This window comes from Lupinus angustifolius, unplaced genomic scaffold, assembly GCF_001865875.1.
Source record: "Lupinus angustifolius cultivar Tanjil unplaced genomic scaffold, LupAngTanjil_v1.0 Scaffold_276_15, whole genome shotgun sequence".
Taxonomy (NCBI): Eukaryota; Viridiplantae; Streptophyta; class Magnoliopsida; order Fabales; family Fabaceae; genus Lupinus; species Lupinus angustifolius.
In genome coordinates this window covers 1-27994 of record NW_017727517.1, presented here as the reverse complement: position 1 = coordinate 27994, position 27994 = coordinate 1, and the positions used below count along the sequence as shown (strand labels likewise).

The window sequence follows — 27994 nt, the reverse complement described above, 5'->3', positions numbered from 1 at the left end:
ACATTGGCTTGGATGCAAAGGTATGGCATGGGCATTGGCTTAGATGCAAAGGTGTGACATAGACATTGGTTGACATTGATGCAAAGTGTGTGTTGTGAGTATACTCCTTGTGGTGGAGTGTGATAGTTCTTTTGAACTATAATTGCCGGATTAGGCAATGGTGGTAGTGGCTGAGGCTTTTCAATGAAGCTCCATAGTCTAGCTAGCTGAGTATTGAAGAGGATGTTTGTTGGTAAAATTTTGTGTAGAGGTTCCATATATCGAAGGACTTCCTAATAATAGGTGGCTATGTGACATGTTCTATTAGATGGCGGTACGGGAAGCTGCACTACAAGTTTGGAGAGCTAGACTCTTGGTAACATCATCAAGGACACTCATAAGGTTTATGCTGATGGGGAGCAGACTCTTACATGGAGAAGTTGTTAAAGAGAATTAGGCATTAAGCAAGATGGAGTCATATATTCGCTAAGTTAAAGATTCTTGTGAAGATTTACTAAGGAGCGAGATATTTGTCTACTTCAATCAAGGTGGAGATTGTTGGGGATGCTTGAAATATGTTATTGTATTAGTCTCACATTGACTAATATTGGAATAGATTAGAATAACCAATGTTATATATTGGACTCAAGTCCCTTGTTATAATGTGCACCAGATAGAAGCACCAACTAGAAACACCTCATGGGCACTTGGGCCCATGGGCGTCCTAGGATTTGTAATATTTATTCTTGTTGTTACCGTAGCTTGCAGCAATTCTAAATGGCACGAAATAATACTTACTGGCTGAGTCACGACCAAGTCGCTCTCTTTAAGACGTTTCGTGGCACTACCCAAAATGTGCAAGAAGACTATCAACCACGCCGTCCCCAGGATAAAACAGCCCAGATCTCTATTATCGAATTCTTACTGCACTGTAAGAACCAATCTCGAATACACCCACCACAATATGGCTACCAGTGCCAATTCTCAAAATTACCCACAATATGGCTACCTGTGCCAATTCTCTTCCCACAATACTGACTACCAGTGTCAGTTCTCGAAATCCCACAATATGGCTACCTGTGCCAATTCTTTAGTGCCACGGAAAGAAAGGGGGAGAAGTTTGTCGGAAATGCGTCGGCGGAATATTAGGGGTAAGAAAGAAAAGTTGAGAGGAAACGCCTTCAACTTGGTGCAAGTTAAAATGAAGGGAGAAAGCCTCTATTTATAACATGAGATTTTTCTCATGTTCCTCATTTCTCCAATGTGGGACTTGGGAGCTTATATTTTATTTTTTCAAAACTCTTCCATGTGGGACTTTGAGAGTTGTTTTTTCAAAACTCTCCTATGTGGGACTTGGGTGTTTTTTATATTTCACACCCAAAAGTTCCCACTCATGGTTTTCAACTCACCATGTTCCAACAATTCTCTAATAATATCTCGGTAGCCGCTCAACGCTCATGTGGACATAGACACAATTGGTCGAACCTCGTTACCAAATTCTCTTGTTTCTTCTCTTCTATTTATTTTCTGCCTTTATTTGACTGTTTGTGGCCTACGTTATGCAACGATCGCTTCTGCTACACCAACATCATGCATTCTCATTTTTAATTTTATTGTCACTAGTTCTAGTAGTATTCCTATGTTCTTGGCTATTTGTAGCATTATCCATGTGTTCTCGTTTTTAATTTTATTGTCAAGAGTGCCTATGGTATCCCTGCATTCTCGTTTAGTTCTAGTAGTATCTTTGTGTTCTCGTTTTTAATTTTATCTTCACGAGTTCCAGCAGTATCCATGCATTCTCGATGAGTTTCAGTTATATTCATGCATTCTTGTTTTTAATTTTAGTGTCAGGAGTACTACTAGTATCCCTACCTTCTGGATAAGTTCCAGCACTATCCATTTGTTTTCATTTTTAATTTTATTGTAACGAGTTCCAGCAATATTCATGTGTTATCGGCTAGTTGTAGCAGTATATGTGTTCTCGTTTTTAATTTTATTGTCATGAGTTCCAAAAGTATTTGTGTGTTCTCGGCTAGTTCCAACAGTATCCCTAGATTTTCGTTTTTAATTTTATCGCCATGAGTTCGAGCAATATCTCTGCATTCTCGGTGTGTTCCAACACTATCACTGTGTTATAGATGAGTTCCAACACTATACTTGCATTCTCGTTTATAATTTTATTGTTACGAGTTTTAGTAGTTTCCATGCGTTCTCGGTGATTTCGAGTAGTGTCCTTGTGTTCTTGTTTATAATTTTAATGTTAATTTTAATGTTACGAGTTCCTGTATTATCTCTATGGCGAGTTCTAGTAGTATCTCTATGGCGAGCTCTAGTAGTATCCCTGCGTTCTCGTTTTAAATTTTACTGCCAAGAGTTCCACTACTACCTCTACGTTACCAGTGAGTTCCATCAGTATCCACGTGTTCTCGTTTTTAATTTTATTGTCACGGATTCCACAATATCTTTGCGTTCTTGGCGAGTTCCAACAGTATTCATGCATTTTGTTTTTAATTTTATTAACACGTGTTCCAGTCGTATAATTGTGTTATCAGCGAGTTCCAACAATATCCATGTATTCTCGTTTTTAATTTATTGTCATGAGTTTTAGCAGTATCTCTCATTCTAAATGTTCCATTTTGATTATTGTTTTCACCTATTTTTAACAAAATTGACATTTATTTTCTTGCTAGTTATTTACAACGATAATATACAAACATCAGTTTGATTGCTATCAAGGAAACAAAAAAGTGAAGAGGGTAGATGTTAATGTCTAATTTTGTCTTATATATATTTATAAGATAAAAAAATACAAATAATTTCAAAACAAAAAATAAAAAAAAAAGGGAAAATAACATTTTTTAGATGGACCGAAACCAATTTTATCTTTACACATTATGGTTCTTAACCATCACTTAAAAAACCTATGATTACCAAATATTATATTCTCTTAAATATGGACAAAATATGTTAAATATGGACTTCAAAATGACTAAATTTTGACTTTCCTTAAAAAAATAGTCGATCAAGTTAATTCTTGAAAAATGAAATTCATCTCTACGTCCCTAAAATATGAATTCTAATCATTGGTATCAATTCGTTAAGAAAATTACTTTATTTTTGTCATAAAAAAATAAAATTGGAAAATAAACGACAAAAGTCCCTTAAAACTGTTGTTCTTGACACCCTTCTAAATAGGGGTGACCATGGACCGAGTTGGGTTGGGTAAGACTTGTTCCTTATTCGACCCTAAATGTTGGTTGAATCATTTTTTTAACCCTGTACTCGGTCCTAGACACGAAGCTAACCCGACCTTAAATGTTGATTGGAACAACCTTTGAACTCGGACTCGACCCTAGACTCGATTAAATATAATGCATACCCCTTTTAGACAAAGTTTTCTTAATTATTTATTATTATGAATATGTAATTTGATATATGAAATGATATTTGTATAGATATTTTTAATCATGTACATATGATAAAAAAACTAGAGAATCAATGATATTTTCGACCAAAAGATATCCTTACTCTGTAGATAATTGAATAGAGATACATACAAATATGACGAGTGAGTAACCATGAAACGGGTTCATGCCGGGTCATGTTTGTCCCTTATCTGACCATAAATATTGACTGAATTTAATTTTTAAACTCGAACTTGACCCTAAACCCGATGAGGCCAATCCTATTTGGGTCTGACCATGATCTAGTCAAGTTGGGTGAGCGAGTCATGCTCACCGCTACTTCTAAGATGCATTTATTATCGTTTTTGGTATATATCAGGATATTTTTTTATATTATTAACTATTATATAGAGAAATCTGCTTCATAGGTATCTGTAACAATACTTTCTAAAGTAGCTGGCCTTAGAAACTTTCCCAGAGTAGACCTCCTTGGTGCACCATTTTTTATCCTTCAAAATGGCAAGAAAACAATACGAATCAGTTGAAAATTTACAATATAGTAAGGGGAAATTGCATTGATCTTGATTTTCTAAATTACACATTTGCGTCCGGCACCCCTCTTCCTACACTATCCTTGATCCATAAGGTATGTTTGTGAGTTAAGTTTTGGAGGGGAAATAAATGAAATAAAAGACTTGTGAGTCTTGAACATTTATCCTCTAAAACTCAACTCTTAAACGATCCCATAGAGGATAACTATACCACCCTCTCATTTTAATGGAGGTAAGTGTAACTTTTAGAACAAAAGGACTGCAGAGTACAATTAAGCTAAATCTCGGGCCACTTTCCCCATTTAATTGTGTTAAGGAGATAATAGATTGGCTTCCCAATGAGATTTGAGTTAATTTGACAAGTATCTTTTTTATTTCAATATTTACACTCACCCATCTTAGTAAGCTCTATGAATCCACCCTCCAGCAATAATACTAAGGATAATATAAATGTCATAAAATAAGATTATTACCCTTCATGCATTGCAGAGTAATTTCTGAAGCAAAAACTATTATACTAATAGCAAACATAATAACTAAATATGTTCATCTTCAAATGTCTAACATTAGAACCACATAATAGATCTCTAATGATTAGTTATGGAATCTTATAAAACTAGTTATTTTGCTGTTAAGTCAACCTTTTGGTTTATCTAATAACATGTTGGACAAAATCTACACATATGAACAATTAGGATTTTTATGGATAATTTAAAAATGACTATTTCTACACTTTTATATAAGTTAGAGAGTGAAAATGGCCACATAAACATAATAAAGAAACTAAAATTACATAATTAAAATAGAGGAGGAATCCGCTTACACTCAAGTTTAAGTTACATTAGTTACATTCAATTTTAATTATTCATCTTCTGAAATTTAACGGACCAAATGAGTGAGTGAAATAAATGATGAGAGAGAAAAAGAGAAATCTTAAATAACTTATTGCACTCACTTATTTGGTCCATTGGATCTAAGAAAATAAATAATTGAGATTGAGTATAACTAGTGTAATTTAACTTCGGTGTAAATGAATCCTTCCGCAATAAAATAAGTTTTGGCACCAATAGTGCATTTTAGTCTAACCTTAAACTAGTGTTATAAAACTCGGTTCGAATCAGCTGGTTCGATCGATTCAATCGTGAAAGAACATCTGAACGGTCCGAGTCTCTCATCTAACTGACTTTACATCATAATCAGATTGATTCAGTTCAACTCAGTCGATTTAAACATAAAATCGGGTAATTCGAATGGTTAGACCGGTTGGATCGACTGAGTTAATCAAAAAATATTTCTTAAAAAACAACTAAAATGATGTCATTTTGAGATGAAAAATCAAATATTTTTAACTTATTTTTTAGTTATGTTTATCATCTATTAACTTATGAGAATAATATATCTCCTCATATCAAGAAATAACTTATCTCCTTAACTCCATTGATTATTTGACATATGTCTTCTTTTTTATTTTATAACATATTTTTAAATGAAAAATATAGAGAGAAGAGAAATAAGACACGTGTCAAACAATCAATGAGATTAAGAAGATAAATTATCTTCTGATATGAAGAAATATTTTATTCTCTTAACTTATATAGCAAAACTTTTGTTGTTCAATTGAATTTTAAACTTATGTGCAATTTTGTTACAATTAAAACATAATACATATGTTGTTTAATGATGTTTTTAACTTACTTGTGACATTTTGTAATGGTGAAATATTTTTTGTTAGTTATATAATTAGGTATGATAATATTTTTAAATTTGGATATATAAATTATTAAATAATGGTAACTAATATTACGAATTTTTTAAATTTGTTAATATAAATCGAGTCCAACCATTAACATATTGGTCCAGCTATTGACTAATTGATTTAATATATTGACCTAGTCTTTCACCGATGTGAATTTACTAACACTCCCTTAAACATAAAAGTTGTAGAGTGTAGGGAATATAACGTTAGCTATACACCATAAAAAAGCTACAACATTGGCTAATAGAATCAGAATAAGCCTTCTGCCTTCCTTTTCTCTGAAACTTTTACTTGGGGGTGGGCTAAACTATTCTTTTCATTGTTCCTGTAGAATATAATATGATTTTAGCGGAGTGGAAATAACGCATTTATTATATTAAGAAGGTGTATGTTTAGCTTCCTAATCTGAATTTACTATCTACATTTTAAGATTACAAACTTTGAATCATTCTCCTAATCTGAATTTATTATCTATAAGATGATGTCAATTAAAAAAAAGTACATATTCATTATTTTTCTATTTTTATTTTAATATCATTTGCGCGGGAATAGGTTGAGATAACAAATTCAAATTCTTGTTCTTTATGCATTGAATTCCAATGTCTTCTTAAATTATTTTTGAACATTGGATGACATTTTAAGTTGGCAAAAATCTTTCAATTTTATTTACACCGTAACTGTCAGTTATTTTTATTAGGTATTCTTAAGCATGATTTTATAGGTTTGATTCATATTGTATGTCTGAAGAAAACTTCATTAATACAAATAAAATTCACAAGATTTCAAAAATTCAAAAGAGATCAGTCTTTAGGGTTCAATATAAATCCCCCTGTGCCCTCCAAAATGTGGTAGTTGTCCCTTTGGTTTCTATGCTGCTATTTTAGGATGTGTGTGTCAATGATGATGGATGACAAATAAATTTTAAACATACTTACATTTATTATCTGCTCCATCAAAAAAAATTAACAGTTTATATATTATCGACCTATTATTCACTATTCAATTTAAATTATTATTGATTATTCAATAAAAGTAAAATAAATGACAAATTATATATTCATTATATATAAATTTATACACTAATAATATATGAATATTACATTTTTTTTACAAAATAACATCAAAAGATATGATTCTACAAAAAGATCTTCTCTCACAAAATAATTCTTTCACTACCTAATCAAACTTTACAAAACAATTTTAAAATATTAATTTTTATTTTTAATTGAATGAAACTTTTTAATTGACTTAGAAATATAAAATGTGACATGAATAAGAACATGTGATCCACATCCCAGGTTGACCTGTTTTTAAAAGGAAGCAGTCAAACATACCTTGTAATCTGATACGACAAAATGCTTCCAAATTCAAACCAGAAAAGGCAATAAAGGAAATACTTTCACTCCATGCATTCCAGCTTCAACTCCATGCGTGCAAACTCAGCACTGTTTTTTTTATTTCTTATTACCCCCTTCACTTTGATTCTCAACAATCCACCGTTGCTCAATATATTCTACATCCTTCACCCAAAAGAACCTTCCTTTCTTTCTTTCTTTCGGACATTGTCCTACTTTCTCTTCATTCCTTTCCAAGCCAAGAATCTCTCCCTATAACATATTCCTCTATTCTTCTCTCTCCCACTATTAACGATCTCTAATGACCCTTCTTTTCTCATTTCCTAACCCTTCTTTTCTCTCTCTATCGTTTTCATTTAACTTGTTTCCTTTGCGTCTCTCACAACAAGAAATCTATATACATAAGCTTCACATTCTTATATATGGCTCCTCCTACTTCAGATGTTAATCATCTTTCTCATCCTTGTATCTACGGTATTTTCTCTCTCTCCTTCTTCCTTCTGTATTAGACATCAAAGTTAGAGCATCATGCATATAGGCACTTGTATATAGTACAGAATAACTCCACCAAACTATTTTTTCAACTAATAACCAAAGATTAGTCCAATAAGTTGGCTAGCTATTTTTTTGAACTAAGACTTTTATTTTTTTATGTTGTTGTTGTTACTAACATGGGTATTCTCATAGTTTCTTAATTTGGTTTGCACAGGATTCTAGAAGTACAATCTCGATTTAGAGAATGTTTGGATAAAAAAACTTAATTGACCATTTTCTAATTTTTTTTAATTAAACTGAAAAGAGCTAATTTTCTTAAGCTAAAACAATTATTTTCATAGTCTAGAGAGAACTAATTTTCATAAGCTTATTAAATTAAGCTATAAAATATTTATAAGAATATCATAAGCTTTCAAATAAGATAAGTTCTTTCAAAGGTTTAAAGTGATTTAGTGGTTATAACTTAACCATTTTTATTGCAATTTGTTGTGAAACAGGGGACATTGGTTCATCATACTCAGAGAGAAAGTCTGGTTTTATGAAATGGTTTGACAAGATATTTAGTACAGGGTCGAGTAGAGGAAGGAAGAGTGGTTGTCAACTACCCGCGGAGGAAAACATGGTTTTGCGAGCTCCAGCTAGATCATTGGTAAACAAAAAAGCTACACTGACATTCTGTTTTGTTTCATTGACTACACTGTTTATGAATCTTATGACATCGCAGTTGTTTGAACATGAAAATGTTCTTGTCATTTACTTCCAATTCTGGGAACCTAATTAACTTTGAGTAAAGACACTCCAAATTTTTGTATATATCACTTTAGTCCTTAAAAATATGAAAACCTTAAAATGGTCCCTAAATATATGAAAACCTTAAAATGATCCCTACAAATATTAAATATTGATCAAATTAATTATTTTTATAATTATCAAAGATTATTTTAACTCATATTCAATTTTACAAAACATTATTTTAGTCAACCAGATTAGTACAATCATTATGGATAGGTCATTTTACTCCTTCACTTTCATAATTATCATCCAATTTTGTCTCAGGCGATAACATATGTAAGTTAACACTAAAAGTTAATTTAGTTGTCAATTTGGCACGTTAAGTCTTGGTGCTGGAGGAAAAGGTTAATCCACCAGCTCACTTTGTAAGTTAAAAATTGACCATAAATTTAAATGAATCCAGTCAATTTTGTTACTAAAATTTCATTTTCTCCATATAGGCCCCAAGTTCTTACTTAACATCCTAAGTCACACAATCCATTATAGTCAACTAACATCCATTAGTGTCATGGGGCCAATTTTAATGTCAGATAGCAAAGTCAGAGACTTTTGATTATAATCTCCAAGACTAAATAAAATGACTGTACAAATATCAGGTAACAAAATAACATTTTTAAATTTGGGTCTAAAAATGCTACAAATGTTGATATGTAAAGTTTTGGGAATCGCCGAAACCGTATTGTGACCACAATTGTGGCGCATCGACCATAATTGCCTATAATTGTTTGAAACATCAAAGTTTTTGAAGTTTTTGAAACTGCTATCGTTATTTAAAACCTTAACCATTAGTGTCCTTGCCATTAGATTCTTCTCCACTAATGTGGCATTAAACAAAAGTTATAAACAAAGTTGAAAGTTGATACCTGCATGCTATGAATGTTTTGGATTGTTTTAGCCATGACAATTTGATGTAGGAATAAGATATCTTAAATAATACTCTTGATGTCATTAGGATGACCGTGCTAGATCTAAGAAGGAGGAAGAGGATATGAACCGTTCAATAGCACTTTCTTTAGGTGAAGATTTAAGGAGACCAAATGGTAAGTAGTAAAATTTTCAATGAAGTGCTTGTTCCCTAGCTATCTGATATTGGTATTCAAAGACTAAACTTTTATTTTCATTTTCTTATCAAGGATACAGATGGAGAACAGGGGCAGATGAAGATTACCAAAGAGCCCTTCAGGATCGATTGCACTCATCTGCATATCCTCCATTTGACCCTTTACCTATTTATCCCCGTAGATATGGGTAAAATATTTACTCTCCTAATCTTGTGATTGATATGTGGAAGCTAAATACAAAATATTTCCAATGAGGTTAATATTTAATAGCATGAAATATTGTGATTATGGTTGCATTGCATTCACCACAATTGTGAGAAAATGTGGCGAATGTAATCACAATTGTGATTGTGATTACAATTGTATTGCATTTACCACAATTGCGAGAAAATGTGACCGATGCGATTGCAATTGCGGCCGTGATGTCACTATGGAAACTCTCAAACTGCAATATTGTGTCTGCAATTGCGGCTGCGGAGTGTAATTAAAAATGTTGATTCCATTGTTAACAAGGATTTCATGAAGATAGTGAGTCTATATTTATCAATATATAATGCTTCTAGTCCTTCAGCATCCTTTCTAATTTGTTGCAATAAATTAATATAAAATGATCCTACTCAAAGCAAATGATATTGTGCAGTTTAAGGTCGCAAATCAGAGTATGTGCAGGGTGCAAGCAGGAAATACTCTATGGCAATTGTTTGGGATGTATGAATACTTATTTTCATCCAAACTGTTTTCGCTGTCACTCTTGTGGCCATCCTATTACTGAGCGCGAGGTAGTTTTATTTTATTGATAATTAGATCATGTTAGATTCATCTGTTTTCATTTTCATTTCAACACATTTACTTTAGACACCGAATACACAATTGCACATGCCTATAGTGTTAAAAAAAGTATTGTTTTTTGGCACTTCAATCTCTTACTATCTTGTTTTCTTTTGATCCAAGTTTTCTTTGTCAGGGAAGAATCCATATCACAAGTCATGTTTTCAAGATCTGACCCACCCAAAATGTGAAGTTTGCCATCATTTTGTAAGATTTGTCTGCTCTTGTTTTTTCAATCTGTTCTTCTTTGTTATCATGAATATCATTTTTCCTGTTCACTTATGAGCACTTGGAGTTGGAGGAATGTGGCAGTTGTGCTTTTCTATTTTCATTTTACATTAATTGGCGCAACAATAAGGTTTTTACCCTCCCTAAACCCTACTAAGTAAGAGCCTCATGCACCAAACGTTTGATTATGTCAATGCTATAAGAGCTTTCCATTAATAATGTCGTTTTCTTTATCAGAAGAATAGCCTAGTAACAATATCATCTCCTCTCTGTCTATTACTATTGGCCTATCATCTTTGCAGTTGATGAAAGTCTATATACTAAAGCTTGTGATATTTTGTTTCATTTTCAGATTCCTATAAATCCTTCTGGTTTGATAGAGTATAGGTGCCACCCTTATTGGTTCCAAAAGTATTGCCCATCTCATGAATATGATACTACAGCTCGCTGCTGCAGTTGTGAAAGATTAGAGGTACTAATTTTACTGTAACTTGAATGTTTAATAATTACCTTCGTTATTTTGCTTCAAGTAATTCCACCCTTTATCTGATTTTTTCCTCCTTCGCCTTGAAGTCTCGGAACGAAAAATACTTTAGATTGGAAGATGGGAGGATTTTGTGCCTTGAGTGCATGGAATCTGCAATAACAGATACTGGTGAATGTCAACCTCTTTACCATGCTATAAGAGACTATTATGAAGGAATGAATATGAAAATAGATCAACAGGTTCCAATGCTTCTTGTTGGGAGAGAAGCACTTAATGAAGCTATTGTTGGGGAGAAGAATGTAATCAACCATCCTGTCTTATTTTTAAGTCTTAGAATTTATTCAATTCCTCTTACCTCTCTATTGGTTTCTACCAGGGTTTCCATCACTTGCCAGAAACAAGGGGCTTATGCCTTTCAGAAGAGCAAACTGTCACCAGTGTATGACTTCTGAGAATTTGTTAATTTATTATTCTAAATATAATTAGCATGTGGAAATCTTAATGATAGAAGGAATGGTTTAAACTATAGACTGCATCACATGATGCAGCTGTAATATTACGGTTGTGGTGATTGCCGTAACTACATCATATCGCAATTATGCGGTAACACCGAATCACAATGATGTGGCTGTAATACAACCACATCAGACTGCATTTGGGCCACATCATACCACACCAAACCACATCAAATTCATAATATTTTTTTAATTACAAAATAATTCATACCACAATGACTGCCATTCACATCCTAACAACCACAATGACTGGAATCACTGTAACCACAATCGTGACTGTAATCGCGACCACAACCGCAATTTAAAACACTACATAAAAATTACAAATTATCTTTTAGGTATTGGTAGCTCCACTAATATCTGAGATTTTGATGTCTTAGGTACATAGATGGCCAAGAGTTGGAGGCAATAGACTAATAGGGATGAGAACTCAACCTCAAAGGCTAACTAGAAAATGTGAAGTTACAGCAATCCTTGTTCTCTATGGTCTTCCGAGGTAATTAATATTTAGTACACAATGAAAATTTTGCCTTTCTCCTCCTCTATGAAAATTATGTTACAAATCAACTAGTCTTATAGAATAACTTCTAACAATTCAAACTTTATAATAGGTGTTCTGATAAGTTTATGATTGCAGGTTACTCACAGGTGCTATCCTTGCCCATGAGTTGATGCATGCTTGGTTACGCCTTAAAGGTAAATTCATTCTGAGTCCTTTATTTTGAAAGAAGTTTGCGAGTTGGGTTTTGGAGGACTTCAGAACCATGAATACACTTGTGAGATGTCTAGGAAGCCTTCACTTTCTTTTCCTTCCCTTCAAAACTTAATTCGCAAGCAAACTCTCGGTGTACATTTTTTATCTCATTTAGAACAAATTATGCAGGTTACCGCAATCTTAACCTTGAAGTAGAGGAAGGTATTTGTCAAGTTCTTTCTTATATGTGGCTCGAGGCTGAAGTAATGCCAAGGCAGCCAAGCTATAGAAGCATGCCATCAACATCAGCAGCTTCTTCCTCGTCCTCGTCATCATCGAAGAAAGGTGAAAGGTCACAAGTTGAGAACAAATTGGGTGCATTTTTCATTCACCAAATTGCCAATGATTCTTCTCAAGCTTATGGTGGTGGCTTCAGGGCTGCTAATGAAGCTGTTAATAAATATGGTTTAAGATGTACTCTGGAGCATATTCGTTTGACTGGTCAATTCCCTCTGTAAGTTGGTTTCTTGTGGGAAATTTGGTAAAGATAAAATGTTTGGGAATCATAAAATATGTTTTCCAGATACCTCTGAGGACTTTCGTCCCTAAAACCCAACTCACAGATAGAGTTTGAATTGTAACGCTTGTTCTTAATTGAGACAAAAGGATGGACAACTTCCCTTGAGCTATTTCATGCCTATTGTGGGGGAGGGGTATTTCTTTACGGATGTCAAAGTCAAAATTCACTAATATTTTCATATTTAATATATGTTTTTCTTTCATGGTACTTTATTCCACTCATTTCATCTTCAATGATAATACCAATAATAATCTTACTGCCTTAATAAAATTATTACTAATTTAGGGTTTCATACACCTGAATAATAAAAATGGGCAACTAAACTCATAGACTGATAAAAAATATAATTTCGATTTCCCAAAAATCTAATAGATCCAATTTCGATTTCCCTTGAGCTATATTCAATTTCGATTTCCCAAAAATCTAATAGACCGATAAAAAATCACAAGAATTTAAACAAAACCCAGAAACGAAATCGCAAGTTCACTAATGAAGCAACGTAAATGATGATGACATGTTCATTGTACACCTTAGAAAAAAGTGGTTGCCTTGTTGGACAAAGACATGATATTCAATGCATGTTTTTTAAATGTGGTCATAAACACACGATGGAGTATTATAAGAAAATACACATGCAGCCGTGAATGTGGACATAATTTGAGGTCACATCAAGGTCACAAATAACACTAATCAGTGGATCGATAATGCCATAATGTTCCATTGTCTAAATACAAAAAAATTTATTTGAGTTATGTTTGCATATGTATACATGCTTCCTAGTTTGACATGACAGTTTTTTACGCTAGCAAAGTGTAATTTTTAATATACTATGATGTTTGCATGAGATGATGAGAATAATGATAGTAAAAAACATAGAAACGCGAAGGAGGGAGGATACACACCATAAAAGGATGGTAAGAGCAAAGTGGGGTGATGATGAAGGGATGAATACAAGATTGGAAATTCCAAGTTAAAAGAGGGAAGAAGAGAAGAGAGAGAGAAGAAAAATGCATTTCGAAAGACCAACATAAGAAACTGATGAAAAGCACTTCAACTGCCTTTACCTCGGTAATGTTACTTTTCCACTTTCAATTTAAGATTAAGTGCCAAAAAAAGTTAAAAAAACATCCTTACCATTAATAAAAAGACTTAATGGAGAGACAATTACATATTCTATATTCTCTTCTTATTAATGGAGAGAATATCTTAACTCAAAAAATTTCAATATTTTTTGGTATTATCACATCTCTTTATCATATATGTAAGAAATTAATTACTTTCGGAATGCGTGGATGTCACTCCCAATAATTTGCCACCAAATTGTCTTCTCTATAGATATGATAAATCTGGACATCCCAATTTTTCTAAGAAGACCATAGATGTTGTGAAACACATAAACAATATGGTTCAAGTTAGTCTAAACCTTATTGTTAATGACATGAATTGCTTCAAGTCAATCAGACTCCAAATTAACTTGACAATGACCTAGACTCCAAGTCAACTCGAGTCCATGGTTAATGACCTTAAGCTCAACTTGAATAGAGGATAATGTCCCAAAGTTCCCAAATGAACAAAACTAACCAAATGCCATCATGATTATGGATAACACCACCTCTACCCATTATTTATCATGCAGTCTACAACTATCATCCTCATTAAGTTTCACACTACCAGCTTCCGAATGACACCAATGAACACTTATAAGAGAGGCTTCGGTCGATAAAGTATCAGTAACGGCCCAATCCCTGAAATCTTGGTGGACATTCCGAGAGACACACAAGAGATCCCAAGTCATATTTCCAAATACAGTATGATTCCTCCAACACCAAATTTTGTGGTGATAACACTTTACTAGATCAAATGTTCAATTTTTGGGAAAGAGATTTGTTGGGATGGGGCAACCACATACTCAGAAAGGCCATACACTTTCTTTTGATGTTATTATACTTTGAAATTCTTGTTGCTAATTCACAGTGAAATTTTGATTGAGAACTCTAGGGTGACTTCTCTTCTTGGGGTGGCTCCTCTGTCTGGTATTGTGGCTAGCAGCAAAAACATCTGGATGTTGAAGACGGTAGGACCACTCGGGAGGGAGACTGAAGACTGCGTGGAAATGTGTTTGGACGTTGTATATGAGGACGATGTGAAGAGTAGGGGCAACGACTACACTAACAACTACGAGGTTTGGGGCGTCTTCTCTTCCTAGATAATGACTATGCTTGAAGCAACAATGTCTAGACATCACAGATGGAGGGGACAATGACCACATGTAGGCTAGTAACAACAATGACAGTGATGTTTGGGAAGGTTAAAGACGATGATGGCCTCTAGGCGGTAGGAAGAATGTGTAGGCCAAAAGTTATCTGATTTTAGGAGGAGAAGAATTACTAAATGAGTTGGACTTGGATAATATGGGATAAGGAATTTTTAATTTTTTTTAATTAAAATAGTCTTGGTAGGAAACTTTTGTTGAATTAAACAATTAAACATATTTTTGACCGTTCTCGCTACCCCAATTATCGTGGGTACGACGAGAATAATGCAAATAAATGTAATGAAGTTGCCATCTATGTTTTTAGAGGGAAAATATGAAAAACCAATTTAAAAATAAGGATTGATCGGCTCACAGAGAAAAATTAAGTTCGGGAGTCGGTTACAGATGAGGAAGGAGTTATGCACCTCATACTGTCCGTTTAAAAAACAATACCTAGATCAATAATGTCGATATTTGTTTGAAACATTAATTTTACTCTAGCCGCAACATAAAAATCAAGGTTATGTAGTTCTTATTGAAAATAGTTGATTGATATATTTTTATTTTTATAAAGTTAATAAGGTAAGATAACGTGACAAGACACAAGGCCTATAGTAGGCTATCTCACTTTGCTTGTTTAAAATTATTTGAAGGATTAACAACATAAGGTAACGCAATAAGGCACAAGGCATATAGTGAGTTACCTCATATTGCTTTCTAAAATATTTGAAAGATTAACAACATGAGGTAACACAAAAAGACACAAGGCCTATAGTGTGCTACCTTATATTTCTTTTTAAAATTATTTGAACGATTAACAATATAAGGTAACACAAAAAGACACAAGGCCTATAGTAGGCTACCTCATATTCCTTTTTAAAATTATTTGAAAGAATTAACAACATAAGATAACGCGACAAAACACAAGACCTATAGTGGGCTACCGCAAATTGCTTTTTAATATTACTTGAAAGAATTACAAAATAAGGTAACATGATAAGATACAAGACTTATAGTGAGCTACCTCATATTTATTTTTAAAATTACTTGAAATACTTATAACATAAGGTAACACGACAAAGCACAAGGTCTATAATAGGCTACATCACATTGCTTTTTTAAATTACTTGAAAAATGATATCATAAGGTAACGTGACAAGGCACAATACCTCATATTGTTTTTTCAAAATTACCTGAAAGAATTACAACATAAGATAACGCTACAAGACACAAGGCATATAGTTGGCTACCTCATATTTCTTTGTAAAATTATTTGAAAGAATAACAACATAAGGTAATGTAACAAGACATAAGGCTTATAATGGACTAACTCATATTGTTTTTTTAATTATTTATTTTTATTATAATTTTTTATTGATACAATAAATAAATAACATATATAAAAAAAGAGAAAACATAATAATAACAAAAACAATAATAAAAATTTATATACTTAAACTAAAAATCAAACAATAACCTATCCATGATATGACCAAATGGTGAATAAAGTAGTATTAAACCCAAATATGAATATCATTGAACATATCATGAAACAAAGACAAAATATGACATACACCACATCAAACATGAAATAGGGATAAAGTCAAACCAAAATAAGGATAACACTATTAATGTTGTCAAACGAAATAAAAAAAAGATAGGACGAATGCAAACCCCAACTTGTGCCTTTGCCCGTTTACTGTGGATGAACTATGAGCAACAGAGTACCAATAGTAGGCAGGAACAACATCATCCCCTATGTGAGACAAAAATAGAAATAAAGATTGTTGGAGACAACAACCATGTTCATAAGGAAAACGTCATCCCCATGTGGGACGACAACACTAGGGTTGCCTCTTTCTAGAAAAGACTTGCCTATCTTTTTCTCTCTCTAGGGTTGCCTCTTGTTTTTTTAGAATAGGTATGTTTCTAAGTGTAGCACCTCCTTGCTAATTTAACAATAAGTAGAGAGGTAGATTAGGATTGCAAACCTAATTAGAATGGGCCAAAAGGGCCCAATTGCCTTTTCACTCATCATCTTTTACTCTTTTACTTTTTTTACACTTAATAAATCCATTTTTTCACCCGGTCAAAATTGGGAGTTTACAATTGCTCCTCTTTACTTATTTCTTACTAGATAAGATGAGTAACAAAACTTACTCAGATTATCATGGTGAGAAGGAAGTAAAGATAAAAATACCAAAATTTTGACCGAAAAGTAATAGAAGGTGGAAAAATCTCTAACATATGCAAATAACGTAAGCTCGAGGTTAATGATTAAAGAGATTATGAGTGACATGGGTGATGCTTATTAATGAAACAACTAGGGGGTTGAAGATATAAAAATGAGACCACTAGGGGTCAATGATATCAGGCGAGACCACTAGGGGTCTGAGTGACAAGATGAGACCATTTGGGGGTTAATGGCGCAAAACAAGGCCACTGGGGAGCTAGATGGAAAGATAAGACCATTGAGGGGTCAAAGGCATAACATGAGACCACTAGGGAGCGAAGTGCAAAGATAAGACCACTCAAGATCGAAGGCACAAGACGAGACCACTAGGGTTCGGGTGCAAAGATGAGACCACTAGGGGGTCGAAGGAACAACACGAGACCACTAGGGGACAAGTTCAAATATGAGACCATATGGGGTCGAAGACATAACACGAGAGGCCACTATGGGGCCTGAGTGCAAAGATGAGACCATTGAGGGTCGAAGATTCCACATGAGGCTACAAAGATGTCTGGATGAAAAGAAGAGAACATTGTTGGCCAAAGATATCATGTGAGGCCACTAGAGGCCAGGGTGCAAAACAAAGACCACCATTGGCCAAAGGTATCACATGAGGCCACTGAGGGACCTGAGTGCAAAGAAGGGACCACTACTGGCCAAAGATATCACGCGAGGCCACTAGGGACCTTGTGTGGAAACAAGAGACCACTACTGGCCAAATATATCACGCGAGGCCACTAGGGCCCTAAGTGCAAACAAGAGACCACTAGGGTCAAAGATATCATGCAAGGACACTAGGGGGTCTGTGTGCATACAAGAGACCATATATACCACACAAGGCCAGTGGGAGGCCTTAATGCTAAGAAGAGACCAATGTTGGCCAAAGATATCATGTGAGGCCACTTGGGATCCTAGGTGCAAAGAAGAGATCAATGTTGGCCAAAGATATCACACGAGCCCACTAGGGGCAAGGGTGCAAAGAAGAAACCAATGCTCGCCAAATATATCACACGAAACCACTAGGGGGCCTTAGTGCAAATAAGAGACCACTACTAGCCAAAGATATCACGCGAGACCACTAGGGGGCCATGGTGCAAAGAAGAGTCCACTGTGGCTAAAGATATAAAGCGAGACCACTAGGGGGCCTGAGTGCAAACAAGAGACCACTACTAGCCAAAGGTATCAAGCAAGGTCACTAAGGGGCTTGGATGCAAACAAGAGACCACATGTGGATCGAAGATACCATGCAAGGCCACTAGGGGGCCTGAGTGCAAAGAAGAGACCAATGTTGGCCAAAGATGTCACATGAGGTCATTGGGGGCTTGGGATGCAAAGAAGAGACCAATGTTGGTCCAAGATATCACATGAGGCCGCTAGGGGCCTGGGTGCAAAGAAGAGACTATTGTTGGCAAAAGATATCATGTGAGGCCATTGGGGGGCCTGGATGAATAGAAGAGACCACTGTTAGCCAAAGTTATCACGCGAAGCCACTAAGGGCCTGAGTTCAAAGAAGAGTCCACTATTGGTCAAAGATATCATGTGATGCCACTAAGGGGCCTAGGTGTAAAGAAAACCACGGTAACACATGGACAACAAGGAATAGTGGGTCATATGTAAATAGAGACCATTAGGGGTCAAAGACTCTAGCCATGCATACATATGATGATGCAAATGCAAATGATGTAAGTTTAATGTGAAGTTTTTTGTGATGATGCATGAATAATTGATTACCCATATGCGAACGACTTAATCATCATCGTGAAGTTTGATTGATATAAAATCATAACACTTCCTCGTTAGACAATAACTTATCAAGCCGATATTGATCACACTCTCTTTCTTTTTCCTTTTTTCTTTTATTTTCTTTTTTGTTGAAATCCCTTTGGGTACTACCTTCCTTCCTTATAGAAAATACATCATTTGTTCCTCGTCGATATACACCTAGGGAGTTAGTTCCAATGGCTTTTGTTTGCTTAAATCACTAGTGAAAGACATTATCATAAGAGTTACCTGATTATGTAGTTTGAACATCATATTTATACAACTTGAGACTTACCTAAGGGAACATGCACACACATATATATGTAGTAAGGAGATAAATAAATTTTATTTATTGATATTCAAGGAATTTTAATAGGAAGGTTCAATGATATATGAACTACGAGAGGTATTACAAGTTACAAAATTTTGCAAAACGTTTTCCTCAGTATAAGGTATTTGCTTATTCATCAATTGATCACCCGAGACAACCGAATAACTTGACCATACCATTCTCCTTGTTTAGTACTCCCAAGAACATCATATTTCATCCCATAATGTCTGAAACTTCTACAATTCTAACTTGAGGCGCAGTCATGTGGAAGATTTTAGCTTAACCCAATGGTCAAGAGAATTGCCTTTTCATTACCCTAACTTTTCCTTAGGTTGCTGATCAAGGTCGTAGCCAATGCAAATAATATAGCAATTAAAAACTGTAGTACTAGGAAGTAACTCCTACGTCATTTCCTATGGATTATTTTTCAAGCCAAGATTCAAACACCTTATACTCACACACATAAAGGTGTAAGACTGATATGGCAACTAAGAGGGGGGTGAGGGTGAATTAGTTGTTTAAAACTGTGACTGATTTTTTTGCACAATTCAAGAGTTCAGAGCAACGGAAAATTATATGTAGAAATAATCAAGTAAATGTAAAGAGATAAAGGAGAAGAGAGTACACATATGTTTTTATACTGGTTCACCTTCTTGTCCACCGAAGGCTACATTCAGTACTCTTGTAGCACAAGAGATTTCTTCACTAGATATTAAGAGTAGTAATTACAATTTCTCACCCCGAGATTCCCTTGTACCTTACTCACTCTCTAACACCTATATCTCTCTTTGGAAAACATCCTTTCCAAGTGACTATATCCCTTTTTTTATCATACCCTTGTGAAAGAAAGTAATTTAATACTTTGAATGAAGAAAATGTTTAACAATAGCAATGGAATGCCTTTACAAGATTTTGAAATTATAAACTCTTGCAATCCAAAAACTCAATTTTTACTTTAGTACTAATGCTCATATGATTTGAATAACTTGCAATAACACTTAAGGCAACTTTGCACAAGTTCTGAAAGTTATGAACAAGTTGCACCAAGTGTAGAACAAGTATTTCAGAAAATTGTAGTTTGAGTAAGTGATTTCAATCTGAATTATGTTATCTAAATGTGTGTGTATGACATGAGTTTCAAAGCCTTTATATAGACTTTCTAATCAACCAGAATACCTCTATGAAAAGGTAGGATTCGTTTGGAATGAAATCATTTCGTTTAGGTTGAAAGCTGTGTGGTTTGAATCTGAAAACTAGTGTAACAACTCTCAATAATCGATTACCCAACAAGTCTATCCAACTGCTTAATTGATTTTCACAGGAGTAATCGATTACTCAAAAGGTGTAATCGATTACCCAACTGTTTTTTCCAACTGGGTAATAATTTATCATGTTGTGTAAGCGGCTACCCACATGGTGTAATCGAATACCCTGATCAATTTTTGTTGGATGACTCATTTCTCACTTGTGTAACATGTTACTTAGTTCTGGTAACTTGTTAATTAGATATAGTAACTTGTTACACAGTATTTTGAAAATTGTTTTCATTTATACTTGTGTTTATAAATTTTCTTTTAAAATACTTTTGAGCATTACTATTAAGTGTATAGATTAGAGTATAATGATAAAAGTACCAAAAGACTTAGATTCTAATTTCTTGAAGCTTTGTCTTCATTGTCTTCATAAGTATTCTTCCTTTTCTTCTTTTATGTGATGTTGGTGTCTTCATCAAAACCATGCCAAGGTTAGGAGCCAGATCATCTTCACAATCTCCCCCTTTTTGATGATGACAAACCAATATCTTCTTGTCAGTGTAGTTTTCCGAGAGTAGCATACTTTGTGATATTCTTGACTTGTCTTGAGTATGCCCCCTCTATTTTTTATGCTCCCCCTTTGATTTGGAGTTATGTGCCTGAAATGTTTTATCCAGAAAATACATTCTTCCATCTTTTCTCTCCCTTTTGACTTTATCAAAAAGAAGAAAAGCCAAGAGTCCAACACAATATAGATATAATATATATATATATATATCATACAATATATAACAAGCATAAAGGTTATCATAAAAGTGATATCACATAGCAGAAATTTAAAAGATGTTCGTACAAATTCAACCATAGTCAGAAAAACAACAAACAAACATCAAAATGTTCACAATCATGCAACATTACAAATAAAATTCCTAGGTAAACAAAGATCTAAGATTCAGGTTCAGTGCTTTCGTCATCAAGGTCCATGCTATTTATCTTATAAGAAAGACGTTGAAACTTGAATTGGACTTGTTGATTCTGAGCGTCAAGAGCATCCATTCGATTATAGATGTAGCCTCGAAGAGAGAATAATTCATCCATGATCATCTAGTTTGTAGGCATGGGAATAGATAAAGAAGACTCAACATGAAACTCAGAAGTTTGTTGTTCAGGAGGATTGGTAGAGGCATTCACATTAGGATCAGCAGGTGCAGCCTGTTTATCACTTTGATGCTTATAGAGTCTATCAATGGGATCTCGCAAGAAGCCCATTTTGTGGATCACATCCATATCAATCTTATTATCATGTGCATCAAGTGTGACTTTGGATTCACTAGTAGTGGATACCCCAAAATGTTCAAGAATGTTGGTTATGAAGATACTATAAGGCAGAGGGCTATGAGATTCTCGAACATACCACATATGTCTTATTATTGTATTAGCCCAATTGATAGAAAGATTATGCTTAAGAGTATACATCAATTGTAGTTCCATGTTATTTATTTGAGAATGATTTGAATATTTTGGAAGAATGAAGCAAGCGATCTTCGAGATTAAGATTTCCTACAACAAGGATATCTCTATTCTTTACCATTTCACCTAGCGCCATTTGCTTTCGCATTTCTATTTTCCTCTTAGAGAATCTACACATAGAACAGTAGAACTCTTTTCTGTCATAATTATCCCAATCGCATGCAAGACTGAAATCTTTGATGCTACCTTGAAAAGGTATGTTACAACAAATTGAACTAAAGGTCTTAATATCTAAAATAATTTTTTTTTCCTTTAACATAGGATGTAAGATGATTTTTCCTAAAGGTCAATTTATATAAAACACTTTAACAAGTTTAGGATAATAGGCTTTTGATTTCTCAAAAAAATCAAAAAGATCTTGTTGCCATAGAAGAGTATTGAAATGAAAATCTTTAAACTAAAAGTTACTGACATTATCATACTTAGGAGCGAAAATGGAGTGTCCAAGAAAATGCTCTGAGAATGTTTTGCGTTGAACGTCATTTTCAAGAAGATGTGCCAAATCCAAAGGATTAGCCTCAGAAAATGAAGGTCCTTGCTTCCTTTGAGACAAATCAGTATGTTGCTTCTTAGCTCTTGATGATGATGCCATGAATTGCGGTTTTTGAAAGGTTAGGTTTTGAGTTTTAAGAGATATGGGGATTTTTGATTGAGGCCACTAAACATGAAATCTAAATAATAAAAGTGTTTATAATTGAAAATGTCATATAAAACGACTCAAAAATCACACAAATCGAATAAAAAATAAGGTTTTTAGGAAAACTCTAGGTTGAACACGAAAAAGAGGGTTTGAGGAGGAAGAAGTGTTTGAAAAATGAGGAGGGAAATTTAAATATTGCACAAAGTAATTGGTTACTCATAGTGATTAATCGGTTACTCGACACAAAATAATTCCCAGATTTCAAATCAATACCTCAAGTAATCCATTACCTAAGAGGGTAATCGGTTACTAAAGCTTCCTGCTCAATGTTGTAATCAGTTACTCTCCAGAGTAATCGGTTACTGAACCCAAAATATGAATTTTTAGGCATACCTGATGTCTGGTAATCGGTTACTCATCACATGTAATCGATTACATACCCAATAATTTGAAAATTTTGAAAAGATTTAAGCAATTTTAAATAAAAGTAGGCATATTATAAGCATATTGAAGCACACATATAATCATGAATAAGCATTTAAGATAAGTAAGCTTCATCAAGTATGTCTAATTCACGTCTAATTTTATAGAAAGGTTCTTTTGCCAGGGGTTTAGTGAATATATCTGCTAATTGGTCATGAGTATCAACAAATTCTATAGATACATCTTTATTTTGGACATGGTCCCTAAGGAAATGATGTCTTATATCTTTGTGAGATTTATAGCACTAGTATTGTCACATTTTAGGGTTATGCAACCTAAGTCCAAGCCATAATCTCTCAATTGTTGTTTAAGCCACAACACTTGGGCACAACAACTAATTGCCGCTATGTATTCTGCCTCAGCAATACTTAGAGCAACACATGCTTGTTTTTTGCATGACCATGAGACCAATGCATTACCTAATATATGACAAGTACCACTTGTACTTCTTCTCTCAGATTTGCATCCAGCAAAATCTGAATATGAATAACCAACAATATCACATATACTTCCTTTTGGTTATCATAATCCAACGTCAGTTTGCCTTTTAGATATTTAATGATTCTTTTGACAACAACTAAATGTGACTTTTTTGGTTTAGATTGATGATACCGAGCACATACGCATACACTAAACATTATATCAGGCCTAATGGCAGTTAAATAAAGTAGAGAATCGATGATACGCTAATACTTTGATATATCAATGCATTTTCCAGTTTCATACGTATCAATGTATGTACCAGAACCCATAGGAGTGGCAATTGGCTTACATTCATCCATTTCAAATCTTTTCAGCAAGTCTTTGTAGTATTTGGATTGACTCACAAAAATACCATCCTTGAGTTGTAATCCAAGGAAGTAATTTAGCTTCCCAATCATAGACATTTCAAACCCCCCTTGCATCATTTTGCCAAAATCACTACACAAAGTTTTATTAGTAGAACAAAAAATAATATCATCTACATATATTTGAACAAGAAGAGTATGACGATTTATTTTCTTAATAAATAGTATCGACCTTTCCTTTTGTAAAACCTTAATCAATAAAAAAGTTTGTTAGACGTTTGTACCAAGCACGCGAAGCTTGCTTTAAGCCATAGAGAGCTTTCTTTAATTTATAGACATGAGAAAGATGTTTGCAGTCTTCAAAACCTACAGGTTGTTCTACAAACACTTCCTCTTGTATATAACTATTAAGAAATGCACTCTTTACGTCCATTTGATATAACTGAAAATTTAAATAGCATGCATATGCAAGTAGCAATCAAATAGCCTCAAGTCTAGCAATAGGAGCGAAGGTCTCATCAAAGTCTATTCCTTATTCCTGGTTGTCTCCTTGTGCTACTAGTCTAGCTTTATTTCTAACAATAATTCCATTTTCATCTGATTTATTACGGAATACCCAACGAGTTCCTATAACATACCTATTATCTGTCTAGGAACAAGTTCCCAAACTTCCTTTCTCTCAAATTGGTTCAATTCTTCTTGCATAGCAAGAATCCAGTGTTCATCCTCGATTGCATCATCAATCTTGGACAGTTCTATTTGAGCAATGAAAGCCATGTTTAAACAAGCATCATTTAGCTTTAAACGAGTAGTGACACCCTTACTTATGTCGCCACTGATGTTGTCAATAGAATGGTCTCGATGAGTTCTCCAATCTTTGGGTAAATCAGAATGAATATGCTCTTCTTGAGAAGATAGAGTATCAATCATTTTCAAGTGCAAAGTATTGGTTGTTGCATTGGTAAAAGAATCCTCGTTTGGAGGGGAACTTGGAAAGGCCTCTTCATCAAGAGTTATCCCATCCTGTATTATAGTCTTGGTTTCATCAAAAGATACATGAACAGATTCTTCCATGGCTAAATTTCTTTTATTGAAAATTCTACAAGCTTTACTCGTAAGAGAGTAGCCTAGGAAGAATCCTTCATCAACTTTTGCATTAAACTTGTGTAAATTATCTTTACCCTTATTTAAAACAAAAAATTTACAACCAAATACATGCAATGAGAAATGTTTGGTTTTATACTTTGAAATACATGCAATGAGAAATGTTTATTGCGTCAGACCAAAAATATTTTGGGAGATTAGTTTCATTCAACATTGTATGAGCAAGTTCTTCTAAGGATCGATTCTTTCTCTTTACAACACCATTTTGTTGTGGTGTTCTAGGAGCAGAAAAATTGTGATTGATACCTAGATCATCATAGAATTACTCAAAAGAAGCATTTTGAAATTCTCCCCCATGACCACTTCTTATAGCAGCGATTTTTAGAGATATTTATTTTTGAACTCTTTTAGCATATTTGCTAAAGGCATTGAATGCCTGATTCTTATGTACTAATAATAGAGTCCAAGTATATCTTGAGAAATCGTCTACTATAACAAAAGTATAGTAGTTACCACCATAACTCTTGGTCCTTGAGGGGCCAAATAAGTCCATGTGTAGTAACTGTAATGGTCTATAGGAAGAAAACATATGCTTAGGATTGAAATAAGTCTTTGTTTGTTTACCCATTTGACAAACACTACATATTTTGTCTTTAATAAACTTTATTATGGGTAAACCAACAAGTAAATCATTTTTAATCAGTTTATTCAAATGATCCATATGAATATGAGAAATTCTCCTATGCCAAAGCCATGCATCATTATTATTGTTAGCAACTAAATATTTTATTGGTAAAGAAGAATCTATGTCAATCATATAAATGGTATTTATTCTCTTACCAACTAGTTTAGAGTTATTAGAATCCTTACTTTCGATGATGCATTTATCCGGGTAGAATGCCACATGAAATCCTTTGTTGCGTAGTTGACTTATGCTCAACAAGTTGTGCTTGAGTCCTTCGACATATAATACTCCTTCTATAATCGTTGAAGGTGGCTTACCGATTCTACCAACTACAAATATTTTTCCTTTGTTGTTATCACCATATGTGACATAGTCATTGTGCCTTGGAGTAAGGACAAATAACTTATCTTTGTCGCCTGCCATGTGCTTTTAGCAGCCTCTGTCCAAGTACTATAAATTGCAGGCGACTCTCAAACTTTCCTGCAAAACATGTTAAGTAATATTAGGTTCCCAATTTTCTTTGATTCCTACATGGTTAGCATTTTTCTCAACCCATCTATAATGACCTAAGGGCACACCATGTTTTCTAATCATGCAAGTGTTTGGTGTATGCCCATGGTTTTTACAATAAGTGCATATGGGATGATGCTTATGTATCCTAGATTTATTGTTTTTATTCTTAAAAGCTTGGATACTTTGTTTTTGAAAGTTTATCTTTGTTGAGACATTCTGATTCTTAGAATTTTGGTTTTCAGAATAGCCAAGACCTCTTCGGTCTTTAGAATGTCTCTGAACTTTGATAATCTTGTCTAGATCTTTGCTATTCTTGTTTACCTTATTTAGTTCATGACTTAACGTAGAGATTTTCTTTTCAAGAGTAATGCAGTTTTGACATGAAGACGATGATGGTTTATTTCTAGATGTTTCTAACTTAGTTTTTTGTTTTAAAAATAGTTTGGTGAGTTTGACGTAATCATCATGTAAATCATTAAATGCATGCTGCAATTCATAAGAAGTAAATAAGTTAGATTCATTTACCTCTTCATCATCAAAGTGATGAGATGCCATGAGAGAGATATGTGTTTGTTCTTCATTTTCTAGTTCAGAGGCGGAACTGGTATCATTATCTACCCAAGCTATGTAAGCTCTTCGTTCAGTCTTCATTTCATTCTTTCCCTTGAAGGCATTCCTCTTCAGATTAGGATAATCCATTTTCATATGACCAAGCTTGCCACATTCAAAGCATGTGAAGTTTTAGTTTGAAGTGGAAGCGTCATTATTCTTAGTAAATTTCTTCATTTGTCCAGTTTTAGTGCCTTTGTTCCTTTTAAGGAACTTTCTGAACTTCTTTACGAACAAACTCATATCTTCCATCTCTTCCTTTTCAGATTCATCTCCTGATGAATCATATTTATCCACTTTTGCTTTGAGAGAGATATTCTTCTTCTTCTTTTTTTGCTCTTCATGATGTTCAAGATGACTGGGTTCTAATTCATGTTCCTGCAATTTTCCAAACAAAGCAGCCAGGAACATCTTTGATAAACTTTTCTTTTCAGAAATGGGTGTAACTTTTGGTTGCCATGTTCTGGTTAGTGATCTTAGAACTTTTAAGTTCAAGTCACTATTTGATAAAGTTTTTCCAAGTGTAATGAGATGATTTGTAAGGTGAGTAAATCTCTTTTGTAAATCAAGTATTTTCTCTCCAGGTTCATACGAAACATTTCGTATTCATGGGAAAGAGTATTTAGTCCCGACCTTTTTACCTCATGGGTTCCTTCGTATGTAGTCTATAGAATATCCCACATTTCTTTAGCAGATTTGTAGTTTGATACTCTAAAAAATTCATCAATACTGAGTGCAGAAGTGAGGATATTTTTCTTTTTAGATCATATTGCACTTTCTTCTTGTCTTCATCATTCCATGAGGATATTGGCTTAACTTCCCTCACACTATTGATAATTGTGAAGGGTTCATATGGTCCTTCCTCAATTGCATTTCAAATGTCTAGATCTTGACGCTCTATGAAGATTCTCATTCTGATCTTCTAGAAGTTGTAGCATTCTCCAACAAAGCTTGGAGGGCAATTGATGTTGGAACCTTCTCCTAGAAATGACCTTGCAGCCATCTTCGAAACATTACCAGTTTTGAGAATAAATTACTCAGAAAATGCTATGGTGTCAATTGTAAGACTGAGATAACAACTAAGA

At 34.0% G+C, this 27994-nt stretch overlaps 1 protein-coding gene across 2 annotated transcripts; it reads left to right on the top strand.

Moving 5' to 3' along the window:
- Window positions 1–7129: 7129 nt before the first annotated feature.
- LOC109340871 (protein DA1-related 2-like) lies at window positions 7130–27994 on the top strand. 2 transcript variants are annotated; one of them, XM_019578634.1, is made up of 14 exons: window positions 7130–7519; window positions 8038–8189; window positions 9285–9372; window positions 9466–9580; window positions 10034–10172; window positions 10345–10428; window positions 10802–10921; window positions 11023–11235; window positions 11313–11375; window positions 11832–11947; window positions 12089–12147; window positions 12335–12663; window positions 23080–23085; window positions 24313–24325. In XM_019578634.1, exons 1-12 carry the CDS (start codon window positions 7468–7470, stop codon window positions 12661–12663), a joined length of 1530 nt encoding a protein of 509 aa, XP_019434179.1. In that variant the 5' UTR covers window positions 7130–7467; the 3' UTR covers window positions 23080–23085; window positions 24313–24325. The 2 variants fall into 2 exon arrangements, with proteins under 2 accessions (XP_019434179.1, XP_019434180.1); XM_019578635.1 differs by lacking the exons at window positions 23080–23085; window positions 24313–24325 and adding an exon at window positions 27982–27994 and having other exon boundaries at window positions 12335–12659.

Bases quoted from the DNA above. Each gene is read 5' to 3' on its own strand.
- LOC109340871 (XM_019578635.1), top strand. From the start codon at position 7,468: ATGGCTCCTCCTACTTCAGATGTTAATCATCTTTCTCATCCTTGTATC. The intron at 9,581-10,033 runs GTAAAATATTTA...GATATTGTGCAG, and splicing joins ATTTATCCCCGTAGATATGG to TTTAAGGTCGCAAATCAGAG. The intron at 12,148-12,334 runs GTAAATTCATTC...CAAATTATGCAG, and splicing joins TGCTTGGTTACGCCTTAAAG to GTTACCGCAATCTTAACCTT.